At 42.5% G+C, this 18,308-nt stretch overlaps 1 protein-coding gene across 10 annotated transcripts in view; it reads left to right on the top strand.

Moving 5' to 3' along the window:
• The window catches only part of nfic (nuclear factor I/C), a 450,718-nt gene that overhangs the window by 398,864 nt on the left and 33,546 nt on the right, over positions 1 to 18,308 (top strand). Inside the window, exon 13 of one of the 10 annotated variants that reach the window (XM_069928653.1) lies at positions 8,120 to 8,516. The exons of the other annotated variants lie outside the window; for them this stretch is intronic. Coding sequence (XP_069784754.1) covers positions 8,120 to 8,128 — 9 coding nt within the window. The 3' untranslated portion in view covers positions 8,129 to 8,516. Of the gene's footprint in view, positions 1 to 8,119; positions 8,517 to 18,308 lie in introns of those variants that run through there. 10 annotated transcript variants of the gene reach the window in all.

The following is an 18,308-nucleotide window of genomic DNA, read 5'->3' as shown; positions in this document are numbered from 1 at the left end:
GAAGAAGGGTTCGGAGAGCTCATTGCTGTATCTGACCCGATCTTGTTGGTTTTTGTGCAGTTGGATAACCATGTTGAGGAACTTGGGGGGGGCATCCAAGGCGTTGTAGTATTTGCCAAAGCCCTTTCCTGCTCACGGTGTCAAAGGCTTTGGTGAGATCAACAAAGGTGATGTAGAGTCCTTTGTTTTGTTCTCTTCACTTTTCTTGGAGTTGTCTGAGGGCAAAGGCCATATCAGTAGTTCCTCTGTTTGCGCGAAAGCCACAATGTGATTCTGGGAGGATATTTTCGGCGACACTAGGTATTATTCTATTAAGGAGAATCCTAGCGAAGATTTTTCCTGCAATGGAGAGCAGCGTGATTCCCCTGTAGTTTGAGCAGTCTTATTTCTCGCCTTTGTTTTTGTACAGGGTGATGATGATGGCATCACAAAGGTCCTGAGGCAGCTTTCCTTGGTCCCAGCAGAGCATGAAAAACTCATGCAGTTTGGTATGCAGAGCTTTGCCTCCATCCTTCCAGACCTCTGGGGGGGATTCCATCCATACCTGCTGCTTTGCCACTTTTCAGTTGTTCAATTGCCTTTTATGCATCAGGGTATTGGCACAACCTTGTTAGATCAGGGCCAAGTACAACTTTAGATAATGGGTCAGTATACTCAAAGAGCACGTATTTGAGCTGTTAAATGAAAGCTCCAGATACTTAGCAAATGAAGAAAAGAGCAGAGGGTAGCTGTCAAAGTTAAAAGTTCAGATTTATTGTCAGAGTACATACATGATATCACATGCAACCCGGAGATTCTTTATCCTATGGCTCAGGCAGAATTCCTACTTATTTTGCTAACAAGTTGGCTGGGCACTGGATTGGTGGCGAGAAAGATCGGGTTGCTGAATTTCAAGCTCCCTCGCCTTCATAAGGTGTGATGGTCCATGGGCACCAAGGAAACCTGAAAGTGCACCACAGTCCTTCACAATATCTTACTTCTTCAGCAGATGTGCAGAGATTTGACTATGTGCTGCATTAACTCATGTATGGAGTGGGAAACCTCGGCGGAGGAGAAACCACTTCTATTGAAAGGTTCCCTCTTCCTTCTGTCTTGTTGAAAGCCATTTGTGAAGGCTATAATCAATAGCAATGCAGTACGGTACATAGACTGTCCAGTGGATCAATTAACCAGAGAGTGAAGCTCCAGTAAGTGAAATCTTTACAAAGTGTCACCTTGTAGATCAGAAAATGTAACTAATACCACAGGAATAATAAAGCTCAGAGCTGTGCCTCTAGAAATGATCACTGTCTCTATTAAGTTCCAATGGTTTGCATAAACATTTTAGTGGCGCCTTCAGAAAATAGAAACAGTTAGATAACTGGGGATGAGAAGGCAGTGATTCTATACCCTGATCTTTAACTTTCTTGAGATAAAAATCACTCAAAAGGATGAATGTACAATGAACCTCAGAATTTTCTACGCTTCAACGTTTCAGTTCGATCCCCTCACATCCCTCTTCATTCTCAAGTCCTGTCTTCCCAGCAACCTTTGCTGCACTCCGTCTGTGCCAAAAATATCCTCTCTTGCATAAGGAAACTAAAATCATGTTGTTCAGGTGTAGTCTCCTCAGGGCCCCATAAAATTGTCTTTACAATTTTGGTAATCAGCTCTCTCTCTCTCTCTCTTCCATCACGTTCTTCACCCATTTCCCCCATTTTTCCCCTTCCCCTGGGGATTCCTCAATCCCCACCTAGCCTCTATCCAACCCATCTTCTCTGTATTATTACCGACGATCTTCCCTCTGCGCTCAGTCTCAATGAAGGGCTCCAACCCAAAACATTGACCATTCTTTTCTTCCCCCAAGAATGCTGCTCGGCCCACTGAGTTCATCCAACAGATTGTTGCTCCAGATCTCAGCATCTGCAGTCTCCAGTACCTCGAGTATAAGAATATTAAAATGACTTTGCTCCTGTCTTCAGAAACCTGTTGCTCCGGAAGTCAACATGTCCTTCACCACTCCACCAAACCCTTTATTCCGAATTAGGGGTGAGCTTCAGCAGTCAATGAGGTGGAAGTTCTGTTCTAGTCCCCGGTTCCCTTGGTAAAGGGTGGTTAATGGAATGGCAGTTTTAGTTGAGGCCAGCCTTAAACAGGTCAAATCACACTCTGCTGGAGGAACTTGCAGCATCGACCAATGAAGGTGGATTCCAGCCCAAAATTGCTTGTAAACAGGGTTGTGATAGGCTATCAGGAAATCCATAGAAAATGGTTGGATTGGTGAGAGGCGGTGTGGGAGACCGAGGTTGTGACTGGATGTGGGTAAGGGGGCACGTGTAGATGCTGGAAGAAGGACATTGAAAGAGGATGGTGGTAGCATGGTCATGAGTGCGTGCTGATTGGTATGGGACCTGTCAGCTCTACAGAACTCAGGATCAGAATTTATTGTCATGAACAAGTCATGAAATTTGATGTTTTGTGGCAGCTTCATAGAGCAAATATTCATATTATAACCATATTACAACATTACTATTTAAAAATATAATAGTGCACAGAAAGTAAGGCAGTGTCTTAGTTCATTGATCATTCAAGAATCTGATGGCAGCGGGGAAGAAGCTGTCCTTGTGCTGCTGGGTCCTCGTCTTTAGGCTCCTGTACCTTTTTCCCGATGGTATCAGAGTGAAGAGGGCATGGCCTGGGTGGTGGGGGTCTTTGAGGATAGAGACTGCTTTTTTAAGACACCACCTCGTGTAGATGTCCTCGAAGGAGTGAAGTCTGATGCCTGGGATGTCGCAGGCCGAGTAAACAACCCTCTGGAGTTTATTCTTGTCCTGAGAGTTGGTGCCTCCATACCAGGCAGTGGTGCAACCAGTCTGAATGCTCTCCACAGTACACCTGGAGAAGTGTACACGAATCTTCAATGACATACCGAATCTCCATGGAGCTCCAGGACAGATCCTCGGAGGTCTTTAAAAGTGAGAGATGATCTCATAGAAGTGTACAAAATCATGAGACGAATAGATTAGATGAAAGCAGAGTCTTTTATCCAGAGTAAGGGAATCAGTAACCAGAGAACATACATTTAAGGTGAGGGAGGGGAAGAGATTTAATAGGAACCTGAGAGGTAACTTTTTTCACACAGAGGGTGGTGGCTAGAACTGGCTGCCAGAAGAGGTGGTTGAGTCAGGTACTATTGAAATTTGATAAGAAAAAAATTGGATTGATATGTGGATTGGATGGGTTTAGAACAATGGTTTTCAAACTTTTTCATTCCACTTAACTAATGCCATCGGTGCTCTGTGATTAATAAGGGATTGCTTAAGGTGGGATGTGAGTGGGAAGGGAAGGTTGAGGATCACTGCTCTAGACCCAATTGTTACTGAAATATTTTGCTTGAGAAAAATTGTCATTGGCCCATTTGCTTTGGAGTTCTGAAACCGTGCACGTAACAAGTGAATTAAGTACGATTAAAACACTGGTTTTCAAACTTTTTCTTTCCACCCACATACCACCTTAAGCAATCCCTTACTAATCACAGAGCACCTATGGAATAGGGATTACTTAAAGTGGTATGTGAATGGAAAGAGAAAGTTTGAAAGCCACTAATTTAGAGGGATATAGGCCAAACGCAGGCAGGTGGGACCAGTGTGGGTGGGACATTTGGTCAGTGTGGGCAGGTTGGGCTCTCTGACTCTCTGTTTATACGCATTCAGTGCAGCCCCCAGTGACATCCCTACCACAAGTGCTACAAATACGTATTTCACAATGAAAATTCTTGCAGTCTGTTTGGTGTCAAGAAAAAAAATGTCTCGGCTTCGGTAAAGCAATATGATGTTTTACATGTGACTGGAATGTTAATTAAAAAGTAATTTGAATTAAGCCACAGAGTCATGATGAATGCACAATGAAGCAAAGGTCATTGTAGTTAATCTATCTGAATGTCCTCGTCCGTTTAATGGCCACTGAACTATCTTAAATTATCTCTCGGAAAACGGTATTTTAATTATCAGTTTAATAGAAAAGGTGAGCATTACATCACTGAAACTCCAAAAATGCAGCCTTTTAAGTTGATGGCTGATTCTTAAATTGAAGCTGAAACAGTGTTCTGCTCCACAAAGGGTTAAACCAAGCTGGTTCTTTCCCCAGCACATTATTTTTGATTGTATACATAGATATTTTGTTTTTCTGAGCCTGACTTAACATGAAGGAGGCAACTTGTAGTCTGAAAGGACTTTTCCATAAAATATAGTTTTGTCTTTGATGGAGGATAATATTCTACATGAATTCATTAACCTTTCTTCCAGCAGCCTTAGAAACTGCTGAGAATGCAACAAATATTACAACTATCTCTCTTTCATACCAGGCAGCATAAAAAATTCGGACTATTTCCGAAATCCACCACTTTCACAATTTTAGCAGCACTTCCATCTGACTGCCCCTGTTGCGTCTGCTTCTGTCACTGTTATATTAATCGAACTAATTAGATGCAAACACTGGTCTCCTAAAACACACATCAGTGGTTTCCTCCATGTGGATACTAATGATCTACTTAGTCATCGCTTCCCCTGTAATTTATCTCTCCTTCAGTTTGCAAATTAGCGGCTTGCAGATATTTAATTAATAAGCATCCTGGAAGGCTTTTAGTTTGGTGTTATTCCAGAAGCTTGAATTGTTGTCTCTTGTGGTGAAAATCTGTTTAGGGATGATTTATTCTGAGGTTGGATGTTAATATTTTGTTAGTATAGTGGGATTCTTGTGAAGGACTACTCCTTGGAATAATAACTGTGGTGAGACAGGAAGGTCAAACATTCTGAAGCGAGCATTGTTTTGTCCAAGGGAGTCGTTTCTGCGCAAATTTACAAAATATTGGTGTGTGATCATGAGGGCATTAACTCCACTCATGTCATTTCAACATATGTTCCTGGCCTCAGTTCATGTGCAAATAATATCCCCATTGCAGAAATCGTGGCAATTTACCCTTTGCAGCTGGAGACAGTAAAAGTGGAATGACTGAGTTATTGAGGCGCAAACTCCCTCCAGAAACCTAAGTTCACATACCACCATGGCATCTACAGTCCTTGAGTCTTGCAGCACGGAACAGGCCTGAATTTAGGAGGGGGTACTTTACTCCCCATCCCGAATTGCGTTTGAATTGATTTCCCAACGAAACCATTTCAGAGTCCACTTTGTTCATGGGTCTGGCATTACACATCGGCCGGTTTGGAGGTTTCTACATCCTCTATATCCACACATCTGTCCAGATGCCTTTTGAACGTTATACAGCTTATACAGCTTCCTCTGACAGTTGTTCCAGATGCAAACCACATTCTGAGTGAAAATATTGCCCCTCACATCCATCTTTTATCTCTTCCCTTTCACCTTAAACCTATGTCCTCGCATTCTCGAATCTAGTTTGCCATGGGCTGGATGGGCTGAAAGGCTTGTTTCTGTGCTGTAATTTTCCATGATTCTAATCATTTACCCTTGGAAATAGACTCATTCACTTTAACCAGGCTCCTTGTGATTTTTATAAACCTCTGTAAGATCAACACCACTCAACCCCCTACTCTCCAGAGCAGCCATTCTCAACCTTTTTTTTGGTGTGACCCCCCCCCCCCTAGGGCTCTGCTCAGAGTTTATGCACCCCCCCCACCTCCTTGTGAAGCAGTCAAGTTTAGTTGGTTTCTTCTGTACTTCTTTCTTAATGACTAAATAAAAAAATTAAATATATTTTATGATTTCAGTTCATCCCCCTCCCTGTAAATGTGCTGTGGCCCTCAGGGGTGCCCGAACAGCTGCCATTGAGAATGGCTGCTCTAGAGAATAAAGATCCAGTCTAACCAACCTCTCCCTATAACTCTCCAGTCCCAGCGACATCCTGGAGAATCTGCTTTGCCTCACTTCCAACATGGGCATTAGCAAAACTAAAGAACTGATTGTTGATTTCTGAAGGAGGAACTCAGAACACAAACCAGTCCTCATCGAGAGATCAGCGGTGGAGAGGGTTAAGAACTTCATATTCCTGGGTCTACACATCTCTGAAGATTTTACTTGGGGGCCTCCATGTCGATGCAATCACGAAGAAGTCTCACCAGATGATATATTTCATTAGGAGTTTGAGGACATCAGGCCTGTCGCCAAAGACTTGCAAATTTATACAAGTGTAGCATGGAGAGTATTCTGACTGGTTGCATCATGGTCTGGTGTCGAGGTGCTAATGCACAGGATGGGAAAAGGCTGCAGAGAGTTGTGAACTTGGCCAGTGCCATCACAGCATCAGTCTTCACTCCATTGAGGGCATCTATAAATGGCAGTGCCTCGAGAAAACAGCCTCTATCCTCGAGGGCCTTCACCACGCAGGTGCTCACTGCTACCATCAGGAAGGAGGTACAGGAGCCTGAAGACGAACACCCAGCGGCACAAAAACAGCTTCTTCCCCCTTCTATCAAACCTCTGAATCGTCAAGGAACCACAGACATGACCTCGCTTTTCTTTTGCACTAATGTTTTTATGTAATTTACAGCAATGCTGCCGCAAAACAACAAGTTTCGTGATGCATGTTCATGGCAATAAATTCAGATTCTGACATTCTTCCAGTAACTGCGCAAAGAACTCCAAGTTGGGTCCCTCCAACATTTTGTACAACTGTCAAATTCAAATTCAGCCAGTGATCTGAGTTACTCATTAATGATAACTGTTGTATTTGTTCACTAATGTCCTACAAGGGAGGCAACCTCCCCTCCTTACCCAGACTGGTCGACGTGTAATGGCAGACCCATGAACAAAATGGACTCTGAAATGGTTTCGTTGGCAAATCAATTCAAATGCAATTTGGGATGGGGAGTACTCCCAATGATGGCCAAATCCTGAGGATGAACAAATAAAAACCACCGAGCCCCCAAAGAAGTAACCATCTACACCCTACCTTCATTTAACTGGAGGAACACCCAATCTGCTAGAGGAATTCACCCAGTCCATGGGAGTAAGGGAATGGGTTGACATTGTGAGCGGGAGCCCCTCGTCAGGACTGAGAGGGTGGAGGGGAGAGAAGGGTGGGACCGGGGCCATTGGGAGATTGGTGGACCAAAGGGAGGCGAAGGATGGCAGACAGAAGCAGCTAATTGGCAGATACCAGACAGAGAGAGAAGCAAGATGAGCAAAGGGGTGAGGTGGAGGAAGATGAGCCAAGGTGGGGGCAAAGGCTGACAGTGTGCAATCTGATAGTGAGATGGGGACAATCGAAATGCAATGAGAAAGCAGAACCGAGGGGGAAGAGAGAGGGGAAGAATCCAAAGTGGGATATAGCGGTGGGAGGAAGGAACCAAAGGGCATGAGGATTATTGGTGGGGGGGGGGTGGGAAATGGATAAAAATGGGGTGGTTCACCTCTCAATGGTCTATCAATCCTACAGTCCTGGTCACATCCCTCCCACCCTATCCTCATTATACCAATTCTCTCTCTCGACACTCTCAACTCTGACGAATGATTCTGGCCTGAATCGTCGACCATTTTTTCTCCTACTGATGCTGCTCGCCCTACTGACTTCCTCCAACAAGTTGTGCATGTCTCCAGATTTGAACATCTGCCGCCTCTCATGTGCCTTTCATTTAACTCTTTGTGATTTTTAAACATTGATATATTTGTTGAAGTGATACCTATTTGTTGAAGTTAAAAAGTGCTTTGAACAGAATGAATGGCATTCTGTACAGATATCAAAGAAAACATTTGGGATTGAGCAAGTACCATAACCTTGGCCTGTGACTTTGTGTGAAGTATTTACTTTCTATACTTCCTCTTTTGGAACAGGAAGTTCATAGCATTGTGACAGGAAGCTGGAATGTATTATGAGGGTTACAGTTAAAGGATGTTGAAGGGTGTCGTGAATAGAGTGGAATGCCCAATCAGTTTGGCATTCAAAGGTCAGTCTGTTTTTTTGGAATGCAGGGTTAAAACCCTTTTTGATTCCGTTGCAATTAATAACTTTCTAACCCGGGGAGAAAAAAAGAATTGCTTCTGTGTGGCCTTATTGAAGACAGAATCATCCATTATGAACTGTTTGCAATATTTAATGTGTCTTGTTAACAACCAAAGTTGACATCTGGCATACTTCCAAGTGTAACGCTGATCCCTGTGGATGCAGGTGGCATAATGACTGCAGCTGGGCACAGGAGGTATTCATTGCAGCTTGAGAAATTGGAATCGTAACAACGAAGTTGGCACTGACAGAGTACAACGAGGCAGGCCAAGGTAACCAGTAAACAAAACTGACCCAAACAAGTCGCTAGGATTTTTAATTCATCAATGTATGGAGTTTGCTCTTCATATTCAAGTGAAATGCATTGCATTTCACATTCTCTACATGAGTTTTAATTTCAGGTTTTATCGTCAGAGTACATACGTGACATCACATACAAGCTTGAGATTCTTTTACCTATGGGCGAGATATAATTACCACTTGCTGGTATTGCAAAAAATATGTACACAGCATACACTTGTAAACAAATAAAGAAATGTAAACAAACTGACTGTGCAAAATAGAGAGAAAAAAAATAATAAAATGCAAAAGTAAGAATCCTTTTATGAGTCCCTGATTGAGTTTGTCATTGAGGAGTCTGATGGTGGAGAGGGTAGCAGCAGCTCCTGAACCTGGTGGAGTGAGTCTTATGGCATCTATATCACTTTCCTGATGCTAACAGCCAGCACAGAGCGAGTGATGCGGATCTCTGATGAATTGGTGCTGCTCTCCAACGGCAGCGTTCCCTGTAGGTGTTCTCGATAGCGGGGAGGGGTTTTGCCTGTGATGTCCTGGGCTGTGTCCACTACCTTTTGCAGGGGTTTGCGCTCAGGGGTATTGGTTTCCCCATACCAGGCCGTGATTGGTCATCCAACTATGCAAAGCATCCCCCTTGATAAGCACATCCATATACTCTGTGCTCTGAACTTTGAGTTGTATGTGCACAGTCTGAGCAAGACTTAAGCTTTTGACTGTTGAGCTGAATGCTACCAGATACTACCCTTCGCTGAGGGACTGTGTCCTTAGGATTCTAATATTAAATGGTGTACAAGAAGAAGTAAAAATGAATAGAGGTGCTACTAATGTGGACCATGCAAATATTGAACAGCAGGCTTTTTGGTCCCCAAACACTGAAGCTTTCCAGTCAGAAAATCTGTTCTATAAAAAAGATGGAATATCTTTTGGCATGTTTGTGACCTCTTCCCTGTGCTCCTCCCCCAGACCTTTCTCCCTCCTCCACCCCCATCCTTCCACCTTTTTATTCAGGAGCCTGCCTGCTTTTTGTTCATACCTTGACGAAGGGCCCACACCTTTCAATAGTTACCCTTCACTTCCTAGCGATACTGCGTGAACTGCCGATTTCACCAGCACGTTTTGCACTCCAGTCCCAAGGTCTGCAGGCCTCATTGTTTAACACAATTTGAGGCATGCGTCTCTTTCTCATTCAGCTGAGCTAAAGTTAGCATCCTTTCAGGCCTGCAAGCACTGTCCAGGTTTTAAGGTCATCCTGGGCATGCTGGACAGAGCAGTTTTGGGGAGTCTCATCTTCCAACAAGGCACGTTAATCCCATTTCCTATGGCGAGGTGCCAGTTCACATTTCATGCACAGAATCTTGAGTGCTGCAGGACATTTTGGAAGAAGTATAGTGTGCATTTCTGGTCACCCAATTATAGGAAAGGCACCATTAAGCTGGAAAGGGTGCAAAAAAGATTCACAAGCAGGACTGGCAAATAGGCTGGATAAAAAGAGGCTGAGGGATGATCTTTTGAGGTTTATAATGCCTTGAGGGGCTTAGTTGAGATAAATAGGCATAGTCTTTTTGGGAAATCTAAAACTAGAGGGCATAGATTTAAAGGGGACCTGGGGGGGAGGGGAGGGTCACCTTCTTCACACCGAGGATGGTGGTTGTCTGGAACGACCAAGCAGAAGAAGTGAATAGAGGTGGAGACAATTTAAAAGACGTTTTGTCAGGTAGATGGACAGGAAATATTTCAAAGGATATGGGCCGAGCAAAGTCAAATAGAGGTAGCTTGGGGAGACGACATGGAGTAAAACAGGAAAGTCTGAAAACACCATAATTGAAGTAAAAAGGCAGTGCTGGAGAAACTCAGTAGGTCAAACAACGTACTTTATATAGCAAAGATAAAGATACATAATCAACGTTTCGGGCTTGAGCCCTTCATCAAGTAATGAGCAAAATGTAGGCAGGTGCCTGAGGTTCTGAATTTTGCTCATACTTTGATGAAGGGCTCAAGCCTGAAACATTGGTTATGTATCTTTATCTTTACTCTATCAAGTTCACTGTTTGACCTGCTGAGTTTCTTCGGCATTGACTAGTGGAGTATCTTGTGGAGGATCCATGACGTATATGCTAAATTTGGCAGCTATAATCCATACTGATTATATTTTTTTTAAATTATAAAAAAGCTGCAGATGCTAGAAATTTTTAATTAAATTTAAATGTTTAAGCTTAAATTTAAACAAAGACCACTGTAACAAGCCCTTCCAGCCATGAGCCTATACCGCCCAAATATCCCAATTAACTTACAACCGTGGTACATTTTGGAGGGTGGGAGGAGACCAGAGCATCAGGAGGAGGCCCACACAGACACGTGGAGAAAGGTTACATACAAACTCCTGACAGACAATGCCGGATTCGAACTCAGGTCGCTGGCGCTGCAATGCCATGGGCTAACGCAACACTTACCGTGCCACCCTAAAATAAAAGCAGAAATCTAAAAGAAAAGCAGAAAGTTTCTGGAAATATTGAGCAGGTTAGACCACATCTCTGGGGAAAGACACAGAGACTGGGTTTTAGGTCAACGACCGTTCGTCAGAACTGGGAAGGAGGGGAAAGCAGAGTGTTAAGCTACAGGGAGGGTGGAGAAAGGGATGTGTCCGGGTAACCCAGGGTAACCAGAGAAATCTGTTATTATTAGGTCAACGAGTGAATCAAAGCAGTGAGAGAGGGAAAATATAGACAAATTAATGTAGGAGTTGCAAAATGCAGAGCAGGAGGATGTGACCAGCAGATCTTCAACAGCTAGGCTGAGCTAAGGAGATGTTATTGAGGGGCACTGGATGACTTGAAATTGATTCCAGAGATGAGGGGGTTAGCCTATGAGTCATCTGGGACTGTACTCACTGGAATTTAGAAGAATGAGAAGGGATCCCATAGAAACATTAAAAATTATGAAAGGCATAGATAAGATAGAGGTTGTTAAATTATTTCCATTCAAGGGGGAGACTAGGGGATATAGCCTCAAGATTCAGGGTAGTATATTTAGGTTGGAGTTGAGGAGGAATTGTTTTTCCCAGAGGGTGGTGAATCTGTAGAATTCAAAGCCCATTGAAGCAGTGGAGGCGACCTCAGTGAATATATCTTAGGCAATGTTGGATAGATATTTTACAAACTCAGGGAATTAATGGATGCGGGGAAAAGCCAGGTAGGTGGAGATGAGCGTATCGTCCGATCGGCCATGATCTCATTGAATGGCGGAGCAGGTCCGACGGGCTGGAAGACTCACTCCTGCTCCTATTTCTTATGTTCTCATGATAGATCTCAGACAGATAACTGGAAATGAAAAGAGAAAGCAAATGACAGAATTCACTCTATAGTCTTTGCTCTACCCAGTTATTAACTTTGCCGCAGTAACATTCCAGTATTCCACAAAGGATTGAAGAGAATGTCGAAGTAGTTAGAGACTTTACTGCAAAATGGAAGGAGAATATTTAATTGGAAATTGGTGGGAATTAAGGTGGTGTTCAAATATCTTGGATCTTCCCCTGTATCCAGATGGGATTGATGAGAAAAGGAATAAGATATTGTCATAAGAGAAATGGTGAAACTGATTTTATTCCATTGAAGAGTATAACACTGTAAATGAAACCAAGTCATTTCAATGCACGATGTTGCCCAGATTCCAAAAAGGTCACATATGCATGTTAAAATAAAGCAGTCGTAATCTGAGTGCATACTGAGAGAAGGACTTCAAAGAGATACTTAAGCATTTAAAGTACTTTAAAAACTGTACATCACCCTCATTCCAGCTGCCTGTCGTTGATTTACTCAAGGTCACATATACACACACACACACACACACACACACACACAAACACACACAATTAATGATTATTTTACAGTTGTGTAAACAGAACATTTCTCATGGTCTGAATTGATTTCACTTGTGCTATAAAATTCTATCATAGTTTGTCATGATTTTTTACTTGCGAACTTATCCAAAATGATTTTATATTGTCATTTAATGCAAGTATATTTCAAACAATGCTTTTAAACAAATTATGTTTTTTTTCTAAATCTTTTGGGGAAATGCCAATAGAGTTTAGACTTGGGATGCTGGACTTCACAGTGGTGGTCTGAATGACCACGTCTTAACATTGCCACATCTCGTTGTGTTTCCCCTTTGCCTAGACAACAAAAGGGTGAAGTCCACTTGTAGATCATTAGCGTGAAGAAGCTGGGCATCTGGTCATTGTAGCCTTGTACATTGAACCAAAACCACCCACGTAGCCACAGCTGAGGTAACTCTTCTCCGAGTGAGATGAGCATGTAATTTAGACTCTCACTTCAATACAGGAGTGAGCAGATGTTACCTTAAAACCATTTTATCGCTCTCTCTGGTCTAGAATCATGCTATTTCTTTTGCCTCTCTGGCAAGGCGTTCGATTTTGCTTAAATGCCCCACCTGTTCATGATCTCTGGTTGCATGACATCATGTTTAGTTTGAACAGGGGAAAGATTCATTATTCAATTAATAATTCAGATATAAGATTCCAGAAGTTATGGGGGTCATTTATGACTCACTTTCTTACTTTATAATTTTACTCCAGTGTAATTAAATTGTCTGACTTGTATCTTTGCCATGTTCTTTAAACTATTTTTTTTTTAACTTTTGTTTTTCTTTTAATACCAAATCATGTGTAGCATGTGACAACACGCTTAGGTAAGGGGATTGAGTTTTTCTCCTTGACTATTTTCTTTCCTTTTTTTTGATTATTATAGTTTTATTCTAAAATACTATTTAGAATATGAATTATGCAAGTGATTTACAGAATGTCTTATTTAGTTTGTGTAAGTGTCCATATCATCTTCCTGAATTGTACCTTTTTTGTTTGTATAAGCTCTTCATTAAAATCAATAAAATTATTTTAAAAAGAAAAGAAAACCAAAGAACCGTAGATCTCTACAGCGCAGAAAGAGCCCTTTGGCTCTTCTAGTCTGTGCTGAACTGTTATTCAGCCTCATCACACATGCCCCCCACCTTCTCACCATTTCTCCCTCATTCCAACCATTCCACCCACATTCCTGCCATTGACCTGCTCATCATCCATACCCTTCCAGACCCATCCCATCCATGTACCTGTCCAAATTTTTATTAAATGTTAAAATTGAGCCTGCACCCACCATTTAAGACCACTCTGTGCAAAGAAATCTCCCCTAATGTTCCCCCTAAACTTCTCCTCTTTCACTCTTAACTTGTCTCCTAGTTTGTATCTCACCCAACCTCAGTGGAAAAAGCCTACTTGCATTTACTCTATCTGGACCCATCATGACATTGTCAACCTCTATCAAATCTCCCCTCATTCTTCTACACCAGAGAATAAAGTCCTAACCTGTTTAATCTGCACCTCAGTATTATCACCAATCCCATATTCCAGAACCTAGTCATCCCCTCGGGATATTTTGAAGATTCTGTAAAAAAAGAACAAAGAGCTTGACCTGATATAGAATTATTTTTCCAACCCCACTAAATTGACAACATTGCAGATTGCGAGACAGTGTTTGATGTAATTTGACTGGTTTTTCCACTTAAAAGAATGACTGCTCTAAAGATACTATATGTCTAAAGTCATGTTGTCACAGGTTGTCATGTTGTCACAGGTTGTCATGTTGTCACAGGTTGAGGTAACAAAATCCAAATATTAAACCCCAACATTTTTCTGTGACATGAATTTTTTTTTAACTTACTTTGTTCTTCTCAAATGTCTTTCCCATAAATCGCCCTTCTCTTGATCCTGCCAACATTGCTGTCCATCTACCCAACATCTGGGTCGAGGAGGTTGGACACTGAGTCACTTCATCCAAAGAAACATTTTGGTTGCATTCATTTCCTCACTAAACAAGCCTGGGTTGGCTAGGAGCTGAGAAATGGTGTCAGGAGCCAGGTTGCCTCCACCCTGTGACACAATGCAATCACCATGAATTCGTCGTACCCTATTCAAGATTACAGCCAGTCCCCAGATTGCGAACGAGTTCTGTTACCTGGGTCCATAAGCCGAATTTGTATGCAAGACGAAACAGTTCTTACTTAGCGCTCATGAGGTGCACGTGCATGAATTGGGGCCTAATGCACATGCACGCTATGCGCCTTTATACGCATGCACAAATTGGGGAACAGGCCGTTTGTAAGTACGAGTTGTTCGTAACCTAGATGTTTGTAACCCGGTACTAAATCTTAACTAATTCAAGCAGTGACCATCACAAGTAATTAACACATCTCCATTCACTTTCCAGTCCACAAAACAAGAAATATTCTGCATAAATTAGTGGCATTTAGATCTTACCTTAACTCAATTCAGTTTACAGAAGTATTTCTGCCTGTTCTCAGGACTGATGAGCAGAATTTGGCCACATTGATTTTATCTGTTTGTTAAAGAACTTGATATTTAGACTGAAAGGCAACTTATCTCCACATATAGGCAATTCGATGCATATTGTGGCAGCAGGTTAAAAACAGACTGCAAAAAAATACAATGATCCAGAATACTATTTTTGGAGATTGACATAACTTAACATGGTATTTTGTTTATGTGGCTGTAATAATTGGCAATTCCATAATTTTATGATTTTTTTAAGGAAGTTTCATTGTGGCAAGGTGAAGGTGAAGGTGTGAATGTTGGGATATAGGTACTGCCATGGACTCTGTTAGAACAGGACAGATTTAATACTTGATTTAATCCCAGATTGAACTTTATCCCAGCCACTTTGGCACTGGAGGAAGGAACCATTAAAAAGTCCAAAATTGAGCTCAGCTTTTAGCCAAGGATTTCCAAGCATGTGCACTTCAATTGAAGCAGGAGAATATTGCTGGTCCTTGCATAATATGTGCAATCCAATGGGTTTAATCAATCCCTATGATTTAATTGTAAATATTATCCTTGAATTGATAGCTTGAATGATCCCACAACTTTATATAAAGTTCACTCAGGCACTTTTAACTGGTTTAAATTTTTTAAATTTTATTTAGACATTCAGCATGAAAACAGGCCATTTCAGCCCACAAGTCAGTGCCGCCCAATTTAAACCCAATTAACACACCCCCTGGTACGTTTTGAACAGTGGAAGGAAGCTGGAGCCTCCGGGGGGAAATCAACGCAGACACGGGGAGAACGTACAAACTCCTTACAGACAGCGTGGGATTTGAACTCTGGTCCTGATCACTTGCGCTGTAAAGGTGTTGAGCTGGCCGCTATGAACCATTAACAGCAGTTTCGTTAACCAATTTCCGGCATCCCTTCCAGTTGGAGAACCCTACAGGAACCTGTGACTGGCCAGAATTAACCTTTCAGTTCACTCTGCTCACATGACAAAAGCAACAGTGAAGTCACCCACTAGTCATGAGGCAAGATTATCCCCCGTGGTGATGGACTTTGGGAACCTGCTCCTCCCAAGTCTATGATGCTACCTATCACACGTCATGAACCAAATTGTTTGTACAATTGAAGGCATCATCAACCTATATGCTGTGAAAACTGGCCCTTCAGCCCAACTCGTGCATGCTGACCAGATTGTCCATCTGTGAGAGTTCCATTTGTATTCTTGCCCTCTATCCCACCAAAACCCCATTCCAAGTGCCTGTCTTAATGGCCTTGCAATGTCACAATTGTCCCCACCTCAACAGATCCCTCTGAACGCCCATCACCCTCTGGATGAAAATGTGACCATTCAGGTCCACTTTAGGTCTTTCCTGTCTCACTTTAAGCCTGTACCCTCTAGTTTTGAATTCCCCCTACCCTAGGAAAAGGACTGTGACTGTCCACCTTATCACTGATCGAATTCTCGTCTGAATGAATCAATGTGATCTGCTTCTGACTGCAGCCTGTTACATAAGCCCCTTTCACACTTGCATCCCACTAAATTGGCCAAGGACGCTGAATAGGAATGGGGGTTTAGCTTTTCACACGACCACTGTTAACTGGGACACTGAATGCTTTCACACTTGCAAGGAGTCATCCCCGGGGTTAGGACTGTTCTACTTTCTACTGGTGACGTCATGTCACATCGAGTGATGGTGGACCTGCCTTAAATCCTGATCAATGTATTATCATCTTATATTTGAACAAAATTAATCATGTCTAATTATGACATAATTAAGCTTTATGTATAGCACATCTCCTGTTGTTGTTCTGACCTATATAAATCTTCATAAGGGACCGTGGGAAAGTGCTAGCAATAAATAGCAATAGCAGACAATTTTTAAACAGTATGGGAAAGTTGGTAGTGCTTTCACACACAATTTATACAGCGTAGGAAAGTTGGTAGCATTATCCCGTGCAATTTATAAATACCGTGGGAAAAGGTGATGGTGGACCTTTCCTCTCAAACTTCCGTGTGGCAGAGAAAGGGCTGTCTGAACAGAGCATTCATGGACAGGTTTCTCTGTCACTCAGCATTCTGGGAATTCAGGTCCACTGTTTCTTTTTCCCCACAATCTTTCTAAATTGTACACTATAGCGCTAATAACTTTCCCATGCTGTTTAAAAATTGTCCACTATTATATTTATTGTTATTGATTTCCTTTCTCTCTCCCACTGCATCTTTCCCACAGCAATGTTTATACCCTCATTCTAATCTTTTCTTCCTTCACATACCTGCACTCGCGCAAAAACTTGGGCCATTTCAATCCCGCAATGCAATTACCTGTTGTTTCACACTTGCCTGATTGTAATGCCAGCTTCTGCAGATGCCAGGGATTGAACTAGGGGTTGAGGCCATCAGTCCACGACGAGAGATGACATCATCTGACACCAGCCTTGAGTTGATTTTGCTTTCACACTAGACACTTTAAAAGCCGATTCGCGGTTAATTCCTGGAACCACTAGCATGTGTGAAAGGGGCTATAAATTGATCATGGGCTTGTTGAAACAATGTTGTTGTGAATTAATTTTGAATTCTTCAATGATCTGCCATATTCTCAGTTTTTTTTATGCTGTATACCTCAGTCTGCTTAGAATCCTCAGATAAAATCAATCACCTCTACTGGAAATCTATCTGAAAATTTTCCTTGCCTTTCCCACCAACAACAAAGTGGCTGTTGTTCCCATCTCTCCATATTCTCTACGGCTGCCATTCACTTTTGGATTCTCCTGTAGTTATTTTTTATTATTAACACCAGGAATTACTTTTGTTAGTAATTTGCAACCAGAATAAATCCCTACCCTGAACTTCAAAAGCATTTCTTTCTTCGAAAAGGAAACGTGAGTCGCAGGATGACATTTTTTTCCAAATGTTTAAGTTTACCGAGCCAAGAGCGTTCCTCTGATTGATTACTGATGGATCTGGTGACTTTTGCATCTTCTGCATCGAAGGAGGAAGGTGTGGATTTCCGTTTATCAGTCACCCAGTCCGTTGGGGAAAGGGGCATGGATGTGTTAAGCTGGTGTTCTCCGCGACCTGCTCCTTCCCAGATGAACACCAAATCTGGGTCAAAGCGTCAGAGCCACCTAATAGAGCACAAGGCCTGTTTCATTTAGAGAGTTGCATCAGTTGCAAAGGCTGTTTGGTTCCCCGAATAGTGGTGAGGGAGGAGGTGAAGCATTTCCTGCGGTCACGGGGATAGGTACCGAGGGAGAGATTTGTGGGAAAGGCTGAGTGCATGATGGAGTCTCGGAGGCAGGGAGCAACTTTTCACTTGTGGACCTGCTGGGGTCATCTACAGCATCTGAGCATCCCATTGCAGCCTCCTTTACATTAGACTGGACGCAGACTGGGAGGTCATTTTGCTGAGCACCTTAGATTTGTCCATTCCAATGACAGGGATCTTCCCACCAACCACCCATTTTAATTCCACACAGCATTCCCACACCAACATGTCTGACCATGGCCTCTAGCCCTGCCAAACTGCAGCCATCCACAAATTGGAGGAACAACACCTAATTTTTCCATCTGGGAGCTCTCCAACCAGAGACCATTAACATTAGCTCCAGTTCCCATTAAACCCCTGAGTCCCTCTCTTTCCCTGGCCCTCTGCCTCCTTTCCTCTGACTCCCCACCCACTTCCCTCTCCATTCAAA

Source organism: Narcine bancroftii, chromosome 3 (assembly GCF_036971445.1).
Source record: "Narcine bancroftii isolate sNarBan1 chromosome 3, sNarBan1.hap1, whole genome shotgun sequence".
In the NCBI taxonomy this organism is placed as follows: domain Eukaryota; kingdom Metazoa; phylum Chordata; class Chondrichthyes; order Torpediniformes; family Narcinidae; genus Narcine; species Narcine bancroftii.
This window is presented reverse-complemented; position numbering and strand designations above follow the sequence as displayed.